Source organism: Amia ocellicauda, chromosome 10 (genome assembly GCF_036373705.1).
Source record: "Amia ocellicauda isolate fAmiCal2 chromosome 10, fAmiCal2.hap1, whole genome shotgun sequence".
NCBI lineage: Eukaryota > Metazoa > Chordata > Actinopteri > Amiiformes > Amiidae > Amia > Amia ocellicauda.
Window position 1 is genome coordinate 22,615,785 of NC_089859.1, and position 20,797 is coordinate 22,636,581.

The window sequence follows — 20,797 nt, forward strand, 5'->3', positions numbered from 1 at the left end:
AGAGCACAGCATAAGAGTACAATAAATGTGTAAATTACTATCTAAAGTACACTGCGATCTCGCCCAAGAACAGCTGTCCATGTCTCTAGGCTGTTTACACTCATTAAATGTGTCAGCCCTAAACCATATTGCTCTGTTTATAGAGCACAAAAATCTATGTCCAGTGGGAATGAATTAAAAAAAGCAGTATGATATTTCTAAGGACATTACAACATGTTATCTGCTTCTATTGCTTCAACAATATAATGCACACCAGAGAAAGCTGTAAGGTTATGTACTAAGAAAATCAGAAGCGATGTTGTACATTACAACAAATATTGATTGTTTATGAACCTGCATAATCTACATAAAATGTATATAAGAATAAGAATCTCATAAGAAAAGAGATATACTAACCACTGGCTTGTGGCCTATATAAAACTAAATTAGTTTCAAAAACACTATCTCAAAGGGTGTTTCTGCTTTTAATTTGATAGTTCACAAAATAGATTAAGCAGCAAATTAAGTGTTATTACCAGAATTAATAAGAGGACTATTGATTGTACATTGCTATCTATGAACTAAAAGCTGCATATATTAGTTTATGCAAACACTACCACACGTTAATCAGTCCCATATTAGTCTAAGTGAAAAGCTAGGCTACCTTCAAAATGATATAATTAGAACAGCTGTACAAATCCGTTTATTGCATGTAGTCGTGGAGACAAATAATTGATAAAGATAGCTGGAAAAATATACTTTGCAAATATTAGTCATGACATTGAAGCATAAGGCATTAATAGACATTTACCAAAACTTAATTGTTTTAATTGGAAATGCATCTCTGCAGTTTTCAAAATGTGCTGGGGGGAAAATGTGGCAAGATGCTCTCAATCGAGAATAGTTTGCTTAATGTGGATTTACAGCCACCGCAAAAATGATCTGTTTTTTGGCAAATTATCATTTTCTCCATCACTGAACAGTGTGTGCACATTCTTCCTTCTTCATTTTGGTTAAATATTTAATGTTGCCTCGAGTTATTGTCAAAACAAGTACGTTTCATTGAGCCAGGAAGAACTAGTGTACCTGTAAATCTCTTTTACAACCATGTCTCGATAGGCTAATGATTTCCGTAACTACTGTAAAAGGGATACATTCTCCTGTCTATGGAAGGCCATCATACACCAATGTTTTTTCTGCCACTCCCAATAAACCCAAAGATCACTTGCACAACTACAGACTCCATAAACAAAGGAGGAAAGCCAGTAATTAAAACAAAACTAAAAATGTGCACAAAGCCAGTCGTTCTGTGGAATTCAGAACTGTGTCTTTAAGTGTTCCGGAGCCCAGAGCATGCCAATCCCAGACAGAACTCTCCGTCCTCACAGCGCCGATCACTGCTCCTGTCATGTGGATACTGATAAGCTGGGACTGCAGATGCATCAGACAGCCACCATAAAACATCTATTACTGACTTCCCTTACAGTAAAGCTCATTCCATGTGAAACTTCATCACGTTATACATATTATTAATTTAATGAAGATGCTTAGGGGTCCAAACAAAGCACATAAAGGAAGCTAATATTCAAAACTCAATAATTGAAAAAGACAAGTTGTATTTTACATCATTTCCAACCCTTTACATTTCAACTTCACATTTATTTATTTGTCAAGGGTGTGATGCTTCGTCACGTCAGAGCAGGAAGACATTTAAAAAATGTACCTTGGCAACCACCTAGTGACCTTTAAACAGCTACTACACACTGCTGAGGTTAAGGGTAAGGGGGTGAATTTCCAGACATTCTTTTAAGCAGCTTTTACCATACGCCACTTGCCCTATTTACACTGTGGTCACGTACTAAACAACAGCGCCACTGACACCTCGGCAGCCTGAATTATTTATTCAAACCACAAGTTGCTCAGGAGATTCTCAGATGAAAAAGGTGCAGAAAGGAGACAAATCACCAAGTTGTCCACATTCTGGCAACACAGTACTGAAGGGCACCGGACTCGAACAGGCTGTTGCAGTAGTGATGGCAGAAGAATAGACCTATATAGATAGTATGAAGGGAGGAGGCGTCTCTTGCTTATCCAGTAACCTGGTCACAAGAGGCAACATGTGCCAATCGCCTATTGCCTGTAAACAAGAGGCTGTTTGACTGAGGCCCAGATTAAATCAAATTTCTATCCAGTAACTGCTAATTAGCTTACATGCCTATTTTTTTTTTTTTTCCATGGTGTCTCTTTGTTTTTAAGAAATTTTTTTGGCTTCTCACTAATGAAAGTTGAATTGTAAATTGCACTCAGTTGGTAGGTCAAGTTTGTGCTTCAATCTGTTCCTGCAAAGCATTAACTTTTTCAATTACATGCACAAGGGAGAGGGGAAAAAACATGCACTTTTCAATTCATATACTAAAGGAAAACGGGTTCACGAAATCCTACTAAATTAGGACTAATAGTTGGTCTCTATCACACTGTCTGAAATTGTCCGTGTTCAAGCTAAAGTCAATCACAGCAGTCAGCAAAAAAGCAAAAGATGCCTAAATAAGAAATATTGTATCGGAAGTATTGAAACCACAAGAAATATCTTAATCAAACTTATCTAGTAGAGCAAATCAAATTTAACCATGACTCCTACTGCACTGATCATACTTAATTATACACGTTTGTCAAAAAATTCTGAGATTTTGTTCTGGAGATGAAAATATTCTACTCATAGAGTAATACTTTGACAATGGAAATTAACTCCCAAGTCATTAGTATGAAATAATAAAATAAAAATCAATTATGGCATGCTTCCTAAATGTTGTTATATTCTATTGGTCGGAAACTGTTCTAAACTGTACACTTTACATCATTTATCATCTAGTCCACAAACTTTACACCATTAAGGGGTCAAACTGTAATTCTGAAAGCATTATGAGAAAGAATGATGGTCATTTATTTTTGTTCTTGCCTCATTACAGTATCTCTGTACCAGACAAGGAACAGAGTTTATGGAGCATATGATAACAGCAACAGACTTCCTGTTATTGTGGATCCAGGAAACCAAGCCATTGAACCTGCTGGTGGATGAATGTACCATCGTCTGTCTGGACGCTTATTTTCAGAAACACTTCCACCGGATAGAACACATTTTAGCTCTTCAGAACTTAATTTTTTTTTTTGATACTATTAGTATTCCAAAGTGCATTTCTAATGTAAGAAATTAAATGTTTCTGTAACTTCCAAAAGAATGTTATTTTTGTTATTAGGTTCCTGTGGTACATACTTTAAATATAATAGTGGAACATTTATGCATGTTCATGCTGTAAGGCACTAGCCTATATCGTTTTAAATTACGGTTAGTGAAAGTATCATTGTTTTACGGTAGAGTAGCGCACTGTGTGAGCGACTGTGAAAGACCTTGAGTGAAGTTGATTAAACATGGCTGCTGAAATTCATTATTTGGAATTTGATAAAGACCAGTAAAGGTCACTTTTAACCTTGAACACTGCCACACGATGAACAGGATTTAGGGGTCCGAAACTCTACGCAAAACTGCTACAAGGGACAGCATTTTCAATGTTTGTTTTAAGCAATTATGTTTTTTATTTTTATTTTACTTTTTTGCTTCTGTGATATGGCACAGCAAAAAAGTAAAATAAAAATAAAAAACATAATTGCTTAAAACAAACATTAAAAATAACTAAAACAAATAATATTCATATGAGAATTTAAGCCTTCATCCTGTCTCTGATAGGGTAATCTTAAGATCTTTGACTGGCATAATCATGTCGAATTACTTAATTAAATAACTTAGAGGCCGGAACTATGCAATAAGCAGGGCCCAGCAGTGATATTATCATCTTGTTTTTCAGTCTATTCATCATTATTCTTGCTGAAGAAAGTCTCATGGCCAGTTTCCTGTTCTCCGCTCTGACACTCAGCCACAGTTCAGGTCAATGATGCTGCTTCCAGTGACTCAATCGGTGCCATGGGGAATGTGTTAATCATACTAACAAGCTTGCCTAGACTCTCCTAAACAGCTCCTGCACTCTGTGTTCGGAGACCTACACTGCTGCAGATTCACTATTTTTAGGCCATTAATTTAAACTAAACAGTGATCAAGCTTGTCTTCATTGGCACAGCTGAGGTAACAATAAATTCACCGGCTCCAGCAGTATCCTCCATGATGACATACCTCACAATTATTTGTCAACCTTCTGATGTCTGAGAAGGGGAAGAAATGTGTCTTAAAGAAACTAACAAATGACAAAATGCATTAAAATCTATCACACGACAGAGATGGCACCTGATCTTTTCTACCATAGCCGATGCTGTTAGTGTCTTTCCAAGATCTCTACTGAATATAAATAGCAGCACAAACAAATGTCAATATGGTTCTATCTTTTCTCTGGCCCTCACTTGTGGTCGAATGTCTGTCAAACGATACCGTCGATTGATAAACTCACAATGCGGATTTCTCGTTAAGGTTAAATAAAATGAAAGTGAGGCAAATCTGGACAGGATATTCAGGAAGCAGGAAATAAAGGTTTCAAATTGTTTGTAGCTCATCATCATAGAGAACAGGACATTGGTCATTCAAAAGCATTCAGTTCGTTAACGTCGAGATCTTTGCTTTAACTAATCAGGTCAGCTTATGAAATTATACCTTTGCAGACCTTTTGCCAATAATTGCTTCAGAACAATTACCTGTAAAAAGGCAGTATTAATTTATAATGCTAAAGACAGATGTAAGTACCTGCCAACTTTCAGATTGTTAAAATGTTCTTCCTCAGTTCCAGACAAAATCACTTTATATTAGGACAGAATCAAAAAAATACTGATGCCAGCTCAATGTTTAATTGTTAAGTGGAGATAATTTCCTAAAAGCACGTTGTGGGGACAGTCATAACAACACAGAGAACTGGATAATTGGCATTTCAGCTGATGACATTTTTATGGTCTGGGAGTCAGTCATTATTTGGTACTTGGAATACATTTAAACCTGGTTGTTGCACACAGAACATTTCACAGTGGCACTTCAGTATAATATTTGAATAGTGGTACCTCACCCTTGAAAGGTTTAGAGGGTTTTATGCATCTGCTCTCTTTTGTATTTAATTAGATAAAATCTACGTGATACAGTTATGCCAAGACACGCATTAATAGTTTGCGGTTTTAATATAGAAGTTCAAAGAGAAAACATTTAACACTGTTGTATTTTGTACTAGGGCAGATACCTATGCTGTACTTGGAGAATACATTTTGATTAAGGATTTTGGTACATTTTGCATAAAGCACATTCATTTTCTTCTTCATTAAGATGCTTCCCAGACTAGGCTAAATATAGTCGTATATATTTTATCCTATCCAACTGAGAGGCATTGGGATAGCTGTACTATAATGTTGACGAATACTGTCATCTTATATTTTTCTAAGTTTGAGGACCTATTATATGAAGATTATAAATTAAAGCAGTTCACTGCCTACTTGGTCTCGATTCTGCACAAAGTCTTGCCGACGACATATAAATCTCTAAACAAACACCATTAATCTGGAATTAGACAATCAACATTTTCAGGAGCAAATGAGCAAACTGGTCTGATTGTACTGCATATTAGAACAAAACTATGTTCCCTAAATATTATCGGTACAGTGTAATGTTATTGTCTCAAAAAATAGATAGGCCTATATACTTAAATATAATCCTGTGAAGAAAAATGCTTAAGTAACATCCACAAGACATAGAGACCTATATTATGCTGCCACAACAGATCTTCAGTATTAAAACCATGCTACAGCCTACTTGCCTTGAGACTATTTTCATACACCAATAATCTAATCGTTTTGCCCTTTGTAAGTCTGAAAGGCATTTGCCCTTGACACACTCCCCAATCCCTATCAGCCGTATATTTCAAGATTAATCATTATGTAAATGTTACTTTCAAGTATTCAAATGTTTTCATCACAATAAACTGAAACATGAAAAAAGATTAAGGTCTGCACTTTCCATTTGTTTCTATCAACGAGCGAAGCAAATATTCATTTTTCTTTTTTTATTGAACAAATGAGGTGTAACACATTCTTGAAGGCTTTCGTCAAACAATTATTTTAAGGGTATCCATTAAACAGTTTACCAAGTCTTGCTTTTCTGTTTAAAAGGTAGGCTAATTAGTTTAAAGCACAGGAAACTAGAGAGAATGGACCAGAGCAATATAACGGTAACAAGTGAGAACAGAAGCAAAATAGCAGGTGACAACACACAACTCCTGAACTCAAACAACTCAACATCAAGGGCTTAATTAACTGTTCACACCTGGAAATACATCACAATTTGATGAAGGAGAAAAAGACACTGATTTAACTGCACTTTACACAACTTGGTATGCATTAAAGCATTACTGTAATGTGCAAGATTCCACAGACAAAGGATTTCAAAGGAGTGGACCTGTTTTATAAGACAAGAACTGATCTATGGGTTTTAACCTTGGGATGAAGCTTTAGATGATTTTTCATTCTGGGCTCTAGTGGAAGTCTAATAACAGCATATTAAGACACCTAGATTTACAAAATTGGGGGACATAAATGTTTATACCAACACTTAGGCACCCTGGAATTTCTGTTTTCCCAGAAGGCCTGTAGGGTCTGTAATATGTGACCTTAGTCACCTTAAATTATGCCAAAAGCAACAATTGTTTTCATTGAAATCAATATCATATCGTGTAAGAAGAGAATATATGTGGTTATTCCTAAAACAGGATTTTCCCCACGGCAACTGCATCAAAAGTCTTCCCTTTCTATCAGGGGTAGTCAAATTACATCCTTCCCAGAAATCCCAACGCTGGATTTGGACAAAACCACCATCTCCAGAAGTATTTCATATTTCAATGTATCAATATAAAGAAGGAGTTGGTCTAGTCTTCCCTTTTCTTTAAGCAACAAATGTGTTAGTAGAATCAAGTCTACAACAGGTAGACTATACAAAAACACTATAAAAAGGGATTATGGTGAATTCTGCAGATTCCGACAGACAAATCACGTGAAGGTGCCCTTAGCACGATCAAGCTTTGCTGGCTGTTGTTGTTAATCTCGCACAGTACAGGCAAAAATAACATGAGGATCAAGAGGCAAAAATAATAGACATACTTACTCTCCTGAGCTTCGGAAACAGCATGGTTGAAGACTTTATGAATAGTTTTCCCAACATTCACAATCTCTTGGGATTATTATGGCATAGTTTTTTGCTTTGTTGTTTTTATTTCTTTTTTTATGTTAAATAGATTGAAAAATCCAATGAATTAATAATCAATATTTCATAGAATGGCTCAGTTCAAGGGCACTGGTATAATGTATAGGATAATGCATTGAAAGCTTTATGAAGGTGTCCTTTTTTGTCATTTGGCACACACACTGCCAAAGCACATGAGGTGCATGCTCCATTTAAACAGTTTCAAAACAGCAGCCCCTTCAAATCACTGCTACAGTATGGGGTGTTATTGTCTAAAACGGTGGATATGTAAAGACTTCCTCGCGGTTAACAAATCATGTGGCACTGGTGTAATAATTTCATCACACTCGCTATTGAGCAATTGTGTCCAGACACACCAAATTCCCCTGCAACAGAACAGACATTTACTATCCAAAGCGTATACCAGAACATGCCCATACATACAACATAGACTGCAGTGAAACTCGATCAAGATAGAACTGGTGTCATTTCAATTAGGACCTACACTCAATCATGCCTGGAAACCAAATGCAAAACTGTTATTTACTGACAATAACCGTGCATCTCTGGCAAAGAACAATATTGTACCTGGGCTTTACAGGACTACATGCTAACGTTTGCACAACGCTCCCCACGTCCAAGAGCGATCAAATACAAACAAAACGAAATGCATGGGGAAGGGTTTGATTCTCAGGTCAGGCACGACCCTCAGAGGTCCTTCCACCACAAATAAAACTTAACGCAGATCAATCAGACTTTATTTCCCTGCTAAAGCCACACAATGCCCACGCCACGCCGCCAGACGTCAACATCTCCCGAGGTGTCTCCCGTGCGTCTCTCACCTGGGTCCGCAGCGTCTCCCCCGCCATAATCAACGCATCCTCAACAGCCAGGCCAGCCCATAACCTCAGCAGCCACCCGGGGAGAAACCTAGCTAAGATCTGCTCCTGGCCGGGCAGCCAAGTCCCCTTCAGAGCCGGCCAGCCCGCAGCGTCTCCCAGGCTTCCCACCCCTATGTTTACCTACACTGCGCCGATACTATCTCTCCCGTGGAAGGAAAACAAACTCCCCGGACAGAGAAAGCGGCCTTACCTCGGCTAACATTATTAAAAGCGTGGAGGCTGGAGACGATAGCTAACCCCGCCACATTGTATAAAAGAAGCGCTCGGACGGTTACGCTCTTATTTTCTCCTTTACAAAAAAAAAATCTGCTTTATTTCCAGTATCCGTACTGTAGCCGGAAAGCCGCCATATTGGAAGGGTTACGTCCAGGCACCCCGGCGCGACGCCCTCTCCTGATTGGATGGAGTCCCTGCTCACGTCATCAGACCCGTGACCATCGGCGCAGGCTGCCGGCCGTCCCCCTGTCCCCCTGTCCCTCTGTCCCCCTGTCCCTCTGTCCCCGGCCGCCAGGCAGGTGCTGCCTCAGGGGCACCGGAGCCGCCTTGTTCCTACAGCATTGATTACATGTGCTGTTATTTATTTATTGTGTCCGTCTCCCATTCATGATTTTGTCTGAGGAGTGGGATGTGTGCAGTGCGTGTGTCTGCGTTTGTAGCAGGCGTGTATTTCTAACCTATCGAGATTTGTATTTTCTGCAAAAAAAGCCAAATGCCAAAATGTTTTGTTTTTTTACTATATAGGCCTGTGTGTGCATGTGCGTATGTGTGTGTATCTTCATGATGTCTGCTCTGTATTGTCTGTTATCTCACGGACTTCTATAAGTAAACGACAAGTTCAAATTTCAATTATAAGTGAATTATTATCAAATAAATAATCATTATAGCAGAAATAAAACGATCATTATCCCACCCAAGCAATACCATGCCATACATTTTTCATCAACAATTCTCCAGCTCTCCTCCAGTATATGTTTTAGGAGCTTAAGTAGCCTAAAATGACATAGAAATGACAAAGATGTGCAGCTTCATGTATCCGACTCCAGTTCCAGAGGGCCACAGAGGTTGTGGATCTCCAGGAATCACCAACATTTTAAGCCCAATGAAGGGTTAAACAGGTTAAAATAAGACGTAGATCCAAAAAATATAATTTAGAGCTCAGCTGAGCTTAAAACCAGAAGATATGTCAGCCGCTTGGGACTAGTTGAGCACCTCTAGGCCTTCAGATAAACTATAGTAAAGGACATGTTTTTCCGGCAAAGGATGTGAAGATATAAAATCTAACGTTGAAGCAAAACCAAAAACAATGCAAAGACCTGAAATATAATTATTTTGTATTGTATATTGATGCTTAAATGACCCTAACTGAGTTGGTGCATTATACCTGCTGTTTTAAAGTGCTGGTGAGGGAACACGAGTCTTTATGTACAACCATGCTGTGGTTATGTTTGACCATTGTGGCACTGTGCGGCCTTCAGGTATGCAAATTAGTCATAAATTGAAACAAATGCAGTGGTTTTAAGACATAAACCTCTAACTCTCTCTTTTTCTCTTGATATAAGGGCCTATACATCATTAATGTTGTTGTGTGGAAATAATGGTAGCATGGTTTGTAATGTTTTGTTTGTTTTTGTTTTGGTTCATTTTCTTTATTACAATGAATGGAGGTTTCCTTTTTGATCACTCTCTTGAATATTGTTGAAGTATCAATATTAAAATGATTTATGGCATTACAGTACAATAATACAATTTTCTGTTATTTGTATATGCCTTTTTAAATAGTTTTCCTATACAAAATGTGGCAATTTAATAAATGATGTAAACACAGCATTGCTGGCCTGTAGAGATGAAAAACACAGCAGAATAAAATCCTGGCCTAAATCCAGTGTGAGGGGATTTAATTTTAAATATGTCAGGAGGGCTGTACACCGTAAACTAATAGCTGTACACAAGTAGAACAACTAATTTGTGTTCATAAAAGAGCAATTTTAGATTGTTCAGATTACAATTAGATATTTCGGTGTGTCTCAGGAGCAATATGATTCTTCACATTGCATTGTGAAAAAATAAGTATGGGTTTTTCTGTTTCTATATAGTTTTCACTTGCATATTTCTTTGCATCTCAGAGATATGAACCATATGTATCTGCATGACTAAAGAAGTATGAGTACAAGAAGATGCCTTCCATTTAGTGTGTGTTTATGAATTAGCTCTAGAAGATAAATACAGAAACTAAGCTCATCTTTTCCGCCCGTAAAGGTCAGATGTTTGAGTTCAGGTAGCTGTCATTAACAAGGTAACTACTTAAGTAAACTGACGGATTTGTAAAAGCACACCTTCCTTTTCATTCGCTTCTGTGTTTATCTGTTGTCAAGACTCTCCTTAGTAACATCTACTCCTGGACAACTCCTACTACGGTGATTTACAGTGGATCATAACTTCATTTTTAATACCTTTACTCAAAGTCATTTTCAAGTTCTGTGTTTCTTGTAGTGTTTTCAGAAATTTATATTTCTGCCCTTTTCTAAACTGTTCTGATTAAGGTGACCAGTGAAGGTTCTGTTTCTTCATCATTTTTATAAGGTACATTTTAGAATAAAGCAAAATTGTTTGTCTCTCCATAAAGTATGCTATCAAAATACAAACTTATAAATGCCTTTGAAATGGTTCACTTAGCTCAAAAAGGGTGAAATACTTGTTTAAACTGAGAGGAATGTTATCCCTAAACAATATCTATGACTTATTTATGGTATAAAACAAGCTTTAATATTTTTAGACCAGAACACAGTCTTCAAGTGCATTGTCTGCAGTATTTCAGTTTCCAAGGACCTATTTATAGAAACATTTCACCACAGTACCTGTTTCCAGCAATACAGGCTCCCAGTGAAATCCCAAACAAGGTAAGGCTGATGATAAACATAATCCCACGTTCTGCTTGATTTGTTATGGACCACACTTGCAGGATTTTCCATTTTGGAAAGGACTATTGCTCTTAAACAGAATTTTAATTGGGTGCCAATGTCCACTGTTTATACATTCTCACTCTCATGACAGATGCACTGCCTGTGTTTAACGAGCAGCTTGGAGTATAAAAAGCTTTAGCATTTTCCTTCGTGGCTGGGAGCCCAGCCTAGGCAACATGTACCAGTTTTTCCGGGTTGCATTGTCTAACGCAAGACACTGCACTTTGCCCCTACAGGTTTACAATTATTTAGGTTGAATCATTCTTTATATACTTACAAACCCCACAATAAAAAGGCATTAAACATAGAGTTTTCTTTTCCAAAGCAGCACCACCATCTACTGTTCCTTTTAATTAATTAGAGTGTGATTTAAGTTAGGGAATGTACATTTTATTTTCACTAAGCAACCTGCAAAGATAAATAAACACATACAGTGCCTGTAAGATCTATCCACCCCCCATTGTGTTGTGTTTCAACCTGATATCTTGATGTGTTTAAATGGCAAAAATTAATGGTAGTGTAATTAATGGGTAGTGCGTTCAAAGCAAAGATATTACCATGAAGACCATGCAAGGAGCTTTCAATACAACTCCGGGATAAAGTTGTGGAAAGGCACAGATCAGGGGAGGAGTATAAAAAGCTTTCAAAGGCATTTAATTTGGTCTAGGCCTGTTACAGTCATACATATTTTGTCGCAGGATACGCAAAATACAATAATGTTATTCAAAATTATGCCCACTATCAGTTATAAAATATATGCATCTATGCAGTCAGTTGGAACCTAGACAGTGTGCATGTTACTCTAAACAATGTAGATAATATAACTAAAATACAGTCACATGTTCTAGAAAAAGTACCTACTTTACCCAGAAGTGTTTGCACCACTAACCATGATTAAAGACTTTTGCATGCAATGACAACTAGTCTTTATTTAAGATGTCCCAGACAAGACCAATTCCAAAGACAATGCCTAACTAAAGAAAAACATTTATAAAAAGCTGGTGGTTTTGCCCATGAAACCAGGCATCCATTTATAATACTTTGAGTGGCTAGGTCAACATCAACAACACACGAACACTGTGACACACATTTGGAGAGGGGTATAAAGTACACTGCTGACGGTGAAATGATTCTTGAAATGACACTTGATATGCCGCTGGTCATTTCCTGAGCTATAATACAGCCTCTATTTGTGCCACAAACCCAGAACAATTTGTTTATGTATTAGAAATGCGAATATTTCCGACAACATGAGCTACTTTCTGTTTCAGATTTGTGCTTTATCCATTCCACCACATTCTGCATTTATGGGGAATCAGAAAACAGGTAATTGCTAAGATTTAAGAAGTGTACCAATGTCTGTGGCGAATAAATAATCACTGCCAAATGCAGTTCCTGTCCTGAAGTTGTTTCTTTGTTTCTTTGTATCTTCTATTCTTTCTGTAGCATCCAAGGCAAACAGGAATAATTCTAAAATCTCACAAACATTTCCAATGAAAAAATTAGTTTTTTGCAGTAATCATATAAGTATAAATCATTCAACCAAAGCTGGCAACATTTTAGAGGAGAAATCAGTTACTGATATATATATATATATATATATATATATATATATATATATATATAATTCTATGATGAACAATATCTTCTTAAAGAATAACCAAAGTTGTTATTTGTCAGTTGTACCTGACCTAGGAGTGGAACAAATGAAAACCTCAACCACCAGCCCACTAACTTAACACATCGCAAATTCTTAACCCAACACGTCATAGTGGTTTTCCATTAGGTTTATGCAAGAATTTGCTTTTTCGCATTATCAGCCTTTACTGTCGCTTATAACATAGTTTGTGTGTGAAGTCATGTCCGTATGTTAGATTCAATTCCTTTTACAAATGTATTATGACCCTTCCCCCTTGTAAAAAAATAAAACAAATGTCATGCATTAAATTAAAGTATTAAAAGTATAAATAAATGTATATCAATGGCCCTTCTGCGCCACACATTCTTTCTTCTTGTGTTAAAGTTTGGCACAGATGCACCGATTATGTTAAGAAAACAATTGCCGTCTGCCAGTAAGCAGGAGGAACTTAATGAAGGTTTGGTACACAACTACGTTGAAAATCTGGCCTCCTATTTTCCATGACACAAAGGGTCTCACATCTTAAATAGCAACCCCAGTATATCTTGATATTATACAGGAACAGAAAGTTATGCAAAACAGAAGCCTAAAACCAGAATTCATATCCAGTTTTAATTAAAAGTGCACAAGTTTCAAATCAACAAACCCTTTATAAAGACTTTGATTCCTTGTTTTATTATGAGCACACACACACACACACACACACACACACACACACACACACACAACAGACTCAGCTTTGGATTAGGTCCCCACCTGGTGAATGTGTACTGACGTCACCACTTGCACTGGTGAACACACACACACCCATCATTGATGTTAATAGTGCAGCTTTTTTTAAAGTAAATTTTAGGCCTCAGTCAACATACAGTACAAGATAATAGGTGTATTAGCAAAGTACAGACAACTTAATTTGTCTCTCTGTGCAGGCAGTAGTCAAATCATTCCAATCTGTTTCCTGTTAGTAATTATATATTTATCAAATGAGCAACTGTTCCCCCATGGAGGCTGTCTGGAGCATAATTCCCATCAAAAGCATGCAATACAAAAGGTACAATTCCTAAAAGCACAGCGGGCAATAACAGTATGGTTGTTTTCAGGTGCATAGCCACAGTGCACGGATCTTGGTAATGTTGCAATGCCTTCCTTTCCTTCATTGTGTAAATGATCCTGATTGTGAGCTCAGGCAATCTCTCCTGCTTTCTACAGTGTTGCTATTTATAGTAAATCCTACTCGTGTCGCCACAGGCACCGATCGCATCTCCAGCCTCTGCAGTTTGGAAACATTGCTCTCTCAGCCTTTCTTCTCGCACTTCAGGATGGCGATATTTCCAAGATCACACACAGATTAAAAACTGCTTCTTAATTCCGGAGCTTTATATCCATATTGTTTCCTCCAAAAAATACGAGGTAAGACCGTGATGTCATTTTCTGCTATTTATAGTAAATGTCATCTTAACTGCAATCGATGCATTTTGCTGCAATTTTTTTTTTTTTTTTTGTGGGGGGGGGACTTGGCTCTGACTTCTCTTCTCAGTTTGTATTTGCGATTGTTCACATTTGTGTTATCATAAGTGTAACAAAACAGACCAACAAACACACAAAAAACATACATTTGAGTTTGTAGCAAAGTTGTTTTTCCTAGACTGGCATTTTTGATGAGGGAAAGTCAATGCATGTTTTTTTTTTTTTTTTTCCTGCTTTCCATTGTGTTTTTGAATGATTTGCAACATGAGTTAATATCCTGAGAAACTGAACCCAGAGCATCAATACAATAACCACCGATGAATTGACGTGAAGTACAGCAGGTAAAACGAGAGGGAAGGTGGACAGAAAGTGTCCAAAATGAAAGGCGAGACGCAAAGTGATCCTAACCAATCCATTCTGTAGGTGATAGAAGTGCATTATGTAATGTATAATATACTGTAATAACTATTGACACCATTTCTAAATAACAGCATAAAATAAATCACATCAAATGCGACACGTAGAAAACAGGTAACCTTTGTAAACTGTCTATCTATCTATATATAGTGTTAGTGGATTTCTTTACACGTTTAACTACATCATTTTAAACATGCATTTTTCTTTATTAAGGGGAGCAGTATTTCTGTGCACTTGAGATGCATTGATTTTCGTGCTGTGTTCTGCACAAAACGGTGCCATTTCTGGGTTATAAATAGAATTGATTATCATTTAGCAAACAAATGATCGGGGTAGACGTGACTGCTGTACAAATTGAGCTGCTTACGTATAGACTTCAAATCATAAAATATGTGTACAATCATCTTCAGTTACATGTTAAATGTGTATGGGTTTATAAGTTGAACATTTTTATTTTCTTTTTTTCAATTCGTGTTTTGATTCCCCTGTTGAGCATATGGAAACAAATATTCATCGCATGTTTGGTTTTGTTTATTCATATGCTACTATCAATGATTTATAATTAATGAGTTTGATTATGTATTTCCCTAAATTGTGTATGGTCAATGGGGCTGTACACTAAAGGATTGTTTCCCTGAACTAACAACATAGAAATACTGTTTTATTACATTGCATTTATATTGTAGATAAGGGAGTGGTAGGTTAATAAGTGTACTTGGTTTTCACAGTACAAATAAATAAATAAATACATAAATAAAACAACACTGGTTTTTGCATTCATAAAACCTAAATATATCTAGTCATGTGGTTCTTGCAGCCATTTTTGCTTCAAAAAATTCCTAAAGGTTATTTATAAAAATAACAATAAAACATATTTTATCTACTTCAGTTCACAAGAGACGTGTTACAGTGTTGCTCTTATTTAGTGTTTTGTTTAGCTTACATGTAACAGATACAAGGCAGGTATTGTAATTAACTGGTCACATTTTGTCCTGCCAAATGTATATAGGTACTATTATCTGCATTTTATTCAGTTTATTGGTTAAATATTTACCAAAGGCCTATGAATAATGTTCCCAATGTCTATATCTACTTAGATACTGTCCAACTCTAAGTGATTAGTCTGCAATAGGAGCTCTAGTCCTTGTGAAAACTTTACACAGTGTGAGCGGCTGAACTCTGTACAAGCCTTTTGTTTTTGTTTAGTTAGAAAAATGTCATATTTAATTTGTTTTAGTTTTTAGAGTAGTTTTGTGATTGAAGGGCCAAAACTCTTCCTTGTAGGAGCACAAACTGCTGTGACAGAATTGCAGGTCATGCCGTGACACTCTTTCCCTCTTTCACACTGGACTTCTGAAAGTTTTACTGGATGTAGTGACAAAATCATATTCTTATATGCAATGTAAAGACAAATTCAAGCAAATCTAAGCATTAAACAATTCCATATTCCATATCCATATATATATATATATATATATATATATATATAATCTTTAAATAATGTATTTTATTAAGTGATACACACGGACAAAAGCTTTCAGACATTTCAAGTTAAATAATGAAGTATTTATATTTTCACATTCTGATTACACAAAAACACACACATATGAGAGAGTGAGAGAGAGATAGACAGTATAGTATGGGTGTGTGCATGTGGGCATGTGTTTGTATGTGTTACAATATTAAATATCACTTTATCAGCGAATTTTCTTTTAAGTTTTCACGTTTTCACGGTTTCTGGTGAATACAAATGTTCAAATATTGGACCACTTTTGTCGTATTCCCATCTTCTCAAACTTGTAAAAATTAGTTTGACCACCTGTATACCCCAGGGTACCAGAATTATTTTCTGAGGGCTATTGAGACAAATATTGAGTAATTTTGAAGAAAATAAAAATGATTTGTGGCTCTATTGATTTGACAATAACACAATCCTTATTCTTCACTGTTTTGTCAGAAGAGGGCAGTACAGGCATTAATTGATATTCATGAGATGTTTTCCAGGTAATTAAATTAAATTCCATAGTTGTCGCTGTGGTGCTTTAAGACTTTTCCATGGAAGATCCTGTTTGTGCGGATCAATTAATACAATAACAGTATACAAATAAATAAATAAATAAATAAATAAAAACATAAAATAATGAAAGCTAAATTCCAAGTTAAACATTTACATATATGTCCTAAACATAAACATACAAAGAACCAATTACTCAGTCTGGGTCACAGTGGCCAGGGGCCTCCATATACGGTTGGAAGAGGGAACGACATTTAAATAAACTACTAGAGGTTCATGGGAGATGAGTCAGACTATACAAATGTGCTCTAACAGACTGTGGTACTTTTGGATTTAGTGTTTGTTGTTGCTTACTATAAACTTTTGAGTTTTGGTCTTTTCTTTGCGTCTAACTCTATTCCCAGTGTTACACTATGTGTTGTGTATCAGTCTTGTGTGCATCTGTGTACAGTCAGTCTCCGTGTGTCTGCTTGGGTTCATTTTAACTGCAGTTTATGAAGCTAGTTTGCTGCTCGTTTTCAGTAGATAATGTTGCGATAGACGCTTTGGCCGAGAGTCTGAATCTAGGGTGAATAAGACTAGCGTTGCTGAAGGAAGAATAGACCTCACACTAAAAGCCCATGCAGTATGTCAGACTACAGCCTTGGCAGACAGTGCCGAAGATGTCAGCCTAATTAGCTGGGCAAGAAGCGTGCCTGTCCCTAAAGGCATCGGGGCCAAGACCAAGGCAGTGTTTGCTCCTGTAGTGAGATTTGAAACAGCTTGGTGGGTCCAAGAAGTGGTGGATGCCAAGCCACACTACCTCAGGTGGATACCTGGAATGCACAGCCTCTAGCAACAGCGAGCTGGTAGCAGGTGTGTTGACTCCCAGTGAACTATGGACACAGAGGTTAAAGTCAATGTTCACAACACCTCAACAGCAGATGAGAGACTGCAATGCTGAGGGACTCACCCCAGAGGAAGCCTGAAAGTGAGCCACCTGATCTTCCCCTTCCCTTAGAAAGCTAAGGGGGCATCAGAATAAGGGTCTCTGGTGACAGATGGGAGCAGTTCAGCTAACCGTGCACCACAGTCCTCACAGAACCTGGACACAGTCGCACAGATCTTCTGCATAGGGGCCGTGACCAGACGGCCTGCATCTAAACTGGAGATTGAGCATGAAATCACTGGCACGTTAGATACAATTTAATGCAATATTCAGGTATAGATTATCTTTTAAATCTCAAGGGTTTTAACAATGTGCAGTACCTAGCAGGTGTTTATGTATATATATATTTGCAACAAAGCACCTGAGTGAGCCTGCAAAATGTGTCAAAATTGTTTGTGGTCAGACGAGACCAAGGGCAGGTGGGTCAAAGTTTTGATTTAATTTGGCCCCAAGTCTTTGGTCTAAACGCCAAGCAATACGTTTGACGTAGACCCAACACAGCTCATCTCCCATTCACCACCATCCCTAAAGTCCAGCCTGGTGGTGTAGCGTCTTGCAAATACTAGAGGAAAACCTGTTAAAATTGGGATGAAAATTCACCTTTTAGGACAATGATGCAAAGCACAAGGCCAAAGTGGCTAAAGAATAAGAGAGTGAATGTCCTTGAGTGACCCAGTCAATGTCCTGCCTGCAAAGTTGGAAGAGACTTACTCAAAAAGAAGTGTCTGTAATTGCTGCCTAAGGAGCTTCCACCAAATATTGAGTTGAGGGGTCTGAATACATCTGCAATCATTTCTTAGCATTCTAGTTTTTAATGACATGTTAAGTTAAAAAAATGTGTATGCACAATTCTGCAGCTTCACAAAACGGGACACTATAGGAAGGGTCTGAATACTTTTGCAAGCCACTGTGACTATATAATTCTGTCTCCTTACAGTGATACAGTGGCATCAGGTATTGATGGAATGTGTGTCAGCAAATATGGGTCGACACGTCCAATGATTGGAGATCAGTAGGATTTGCAGGGACGGTGTGGCTAAAGTGATAATAGGGGTTTATCATTAATCCTGAGGCTGGAAGGCTGTGTGTGTGTGGTGGCGGGGGCAGGCAGGGGCACGTTCATTTCATATTTTAAACACCAATTTAGCAATCTTAACAATTACAAAATAGATTTAGTTACATTTACAAAATATTCTCCAAACAGTATAGTGGAGATTAATTATGCATGTATGTATTATGATTTCAGTGATATAGCATTCTCAGTGCCAGTTTTGCTGATTTTGTTTAGAGTGAAGTTTTATAATATTTTACCAGGTACTCTATTTTCAGTCCTTCTTCTACTGCAAACTTAATGCCTTGACAATTTGCAGTTCATAAATTATAAGAGAAGGTAAAAGCTCAGCAACCATCCTGTGAAAATAAAAGCTGTTTCTCCTTCTGAACTGAGAAAATAAATCACATTTCTAACACAATTTGTCATTACGTAACATTTGCAGTTCTGCTGACAGCATCGCACAGTGTCTACACGTCTGGTAATTACTTCAATCTGGTTTTGTTTGCAGGTGTCTGGTAGCCTGCCTGCGTGCCGCACAGCGCCGTGGGACAGAACAGATGTGCGCTCGCCTGCTGTGGTACTGCGTCGCCTAGATCTCCTCCTGCCTAAATCTCTTGTTGGGTTTGCCGGTACCGTACTCAAGATCCAGACATGAGCTCTCCGACACATTCAGGTAAGATTGTCTGGTTTGGTTTGTCTCTTTATTAATTAATTTAATATCGAGTGATACTGTGGTAAGTGTCTACACTTCTGTGCTGGTAAAACTGTGTGGGTTAATGCTGGGTATTGTGAGAAAAGTAAATTAAAAAACAGGTATTCCGAAAGGATAATAGTTTAATACTGCTTAAAAAGAATATATGGCTCCTGGGAATGTTTTTCTAATCATATTGAAGACAAATCAATAATGGTGGCTCTAAAATATTGTCATTGACTTTGCTTATCCTGTTATTCTCTTCGGGAACAAATACAATTAGTTCATTTACAACTTACTGCCTTATTGCCTGGTCATAGAATACCACTTTTCTGAATTAATGGATCGACATTTTCCACACGCATATGAAAGCTACTGGCCCGTGAATTTGCCATTTCAGATGTGACATATTCCAGTTGTCAGGTCCTGCTGAGCACTTTTCATAACATTTTGATATTTACCAAATGCTGCCAAAAGCTTATTAAAATGTGAGGTGGTGTCACAGTCAGTTACAAAAACACCAGTGAAATAATAACACAAGTGTGCTATGAGTTCATGAGGTACGAAGATGAACTACATTACAATATATTACCATACATTATGTCCCAACACTCCTTCCACCCATAATGCATTGTGCCAGGGAGGTCATGTGCTGTGCAGAGGTTGGATTTTGGGAAGGGCACTATGGCCAACAATACGAAGAGTGATATTTTACTTTACACAACAATCTCCTGCCAATATTAACAGCATTTAATGGCCAGGGCCCATGCACTGAACAATACAGCGTGTCCCAGTGCTTGGAGTGCAACAAACATGTTTTCACAGAGAGCAGTGGTGGAAACGTGATCTCAGTCTCACAGAACACCTCTGAGATGAACTGGAAGCATGACCCAGGAAGGCTGAAGAGACCAACCTCTCCTTCTGCACCCAGAGTAATACCATTTATAAAAAAAAAGATGGTGGCAGTCATTATAGGCCAAGACTGGACCTACACACTATAAATACATTATAAACAGCCTTTTTGGAACACAGCATATAATATACTTTGCTATAAGAAAGTGGTCTCCAGAAGACAGTCATGATTTAGCAAATTACCGCTTACAGCTGACAGATGAAGAGAACGTGTGCAGTTAACACACACAGTGCAAACATGTTTACTGGATCTAGGCTTCAGTACTGTGAGTGAATGGACGGGCATTGACTTTTATGTCCTACTGATGAATGGATTCTGTTTCCCTGAATCAACCTAGGATACACTTCAGTCTGTGGACTTGCTCTGTTCTTTAATGCACTGCTATGAAGTATTTATAGCTCTCCCCGCTATCTCAAAACTGCAGGAGGCCTGAACATGTTAACTCTTTGTCACCTGCAGTCTTGGCGAACGCAGGGACAATACTTTATATTCCTCACAAGCCCAGCTTTTTGATACTGAAACTTCCAACTGACGACTAAACGATGTTTTGATACAAAGTAGACGGTAAATCCTTCACTGTTGTCTTAAGCAATCATATACCGTGAGCTTGGTATAGCTCT

General features: G+C 37.6%; 1 protein-coding gene across 5 annotated transcripts in view; it reads right to left on the reverse strand.

The window, feature by feature from the left end:
- Nucleotides 1-11,082, reverse strand: part of snx13 (sorting nexin 13) — a 34,281-nt gene extending 23,199 nt beyond the window's left edge. Inside the window, exon 1 of one of the 5 annotated variants that reach the window (XM_066715556.1) lies at nucleotides 10,950-11,082. In XM_066715556.1, coding sequence (XP_066571653.1) covers nucleotides 10,950-11,063 — 114 coding nt within the window. In that variant the 5' untranslated portion in view covers nucleotides 11,064-11,082. Of the gene's footprint in view, nucleotides 1-7,114; nucleotides 8,459-10,949 lie in introns of those variants that run through there. The other 4 variants (XM_066715560.1, XM_066715559.1, XM_066715558.1 and 1 more) reach the window with 4 other exon arrangements.
- Nucleotides 11,083-20,797: the final 9,715 nt, after the last annotated feature.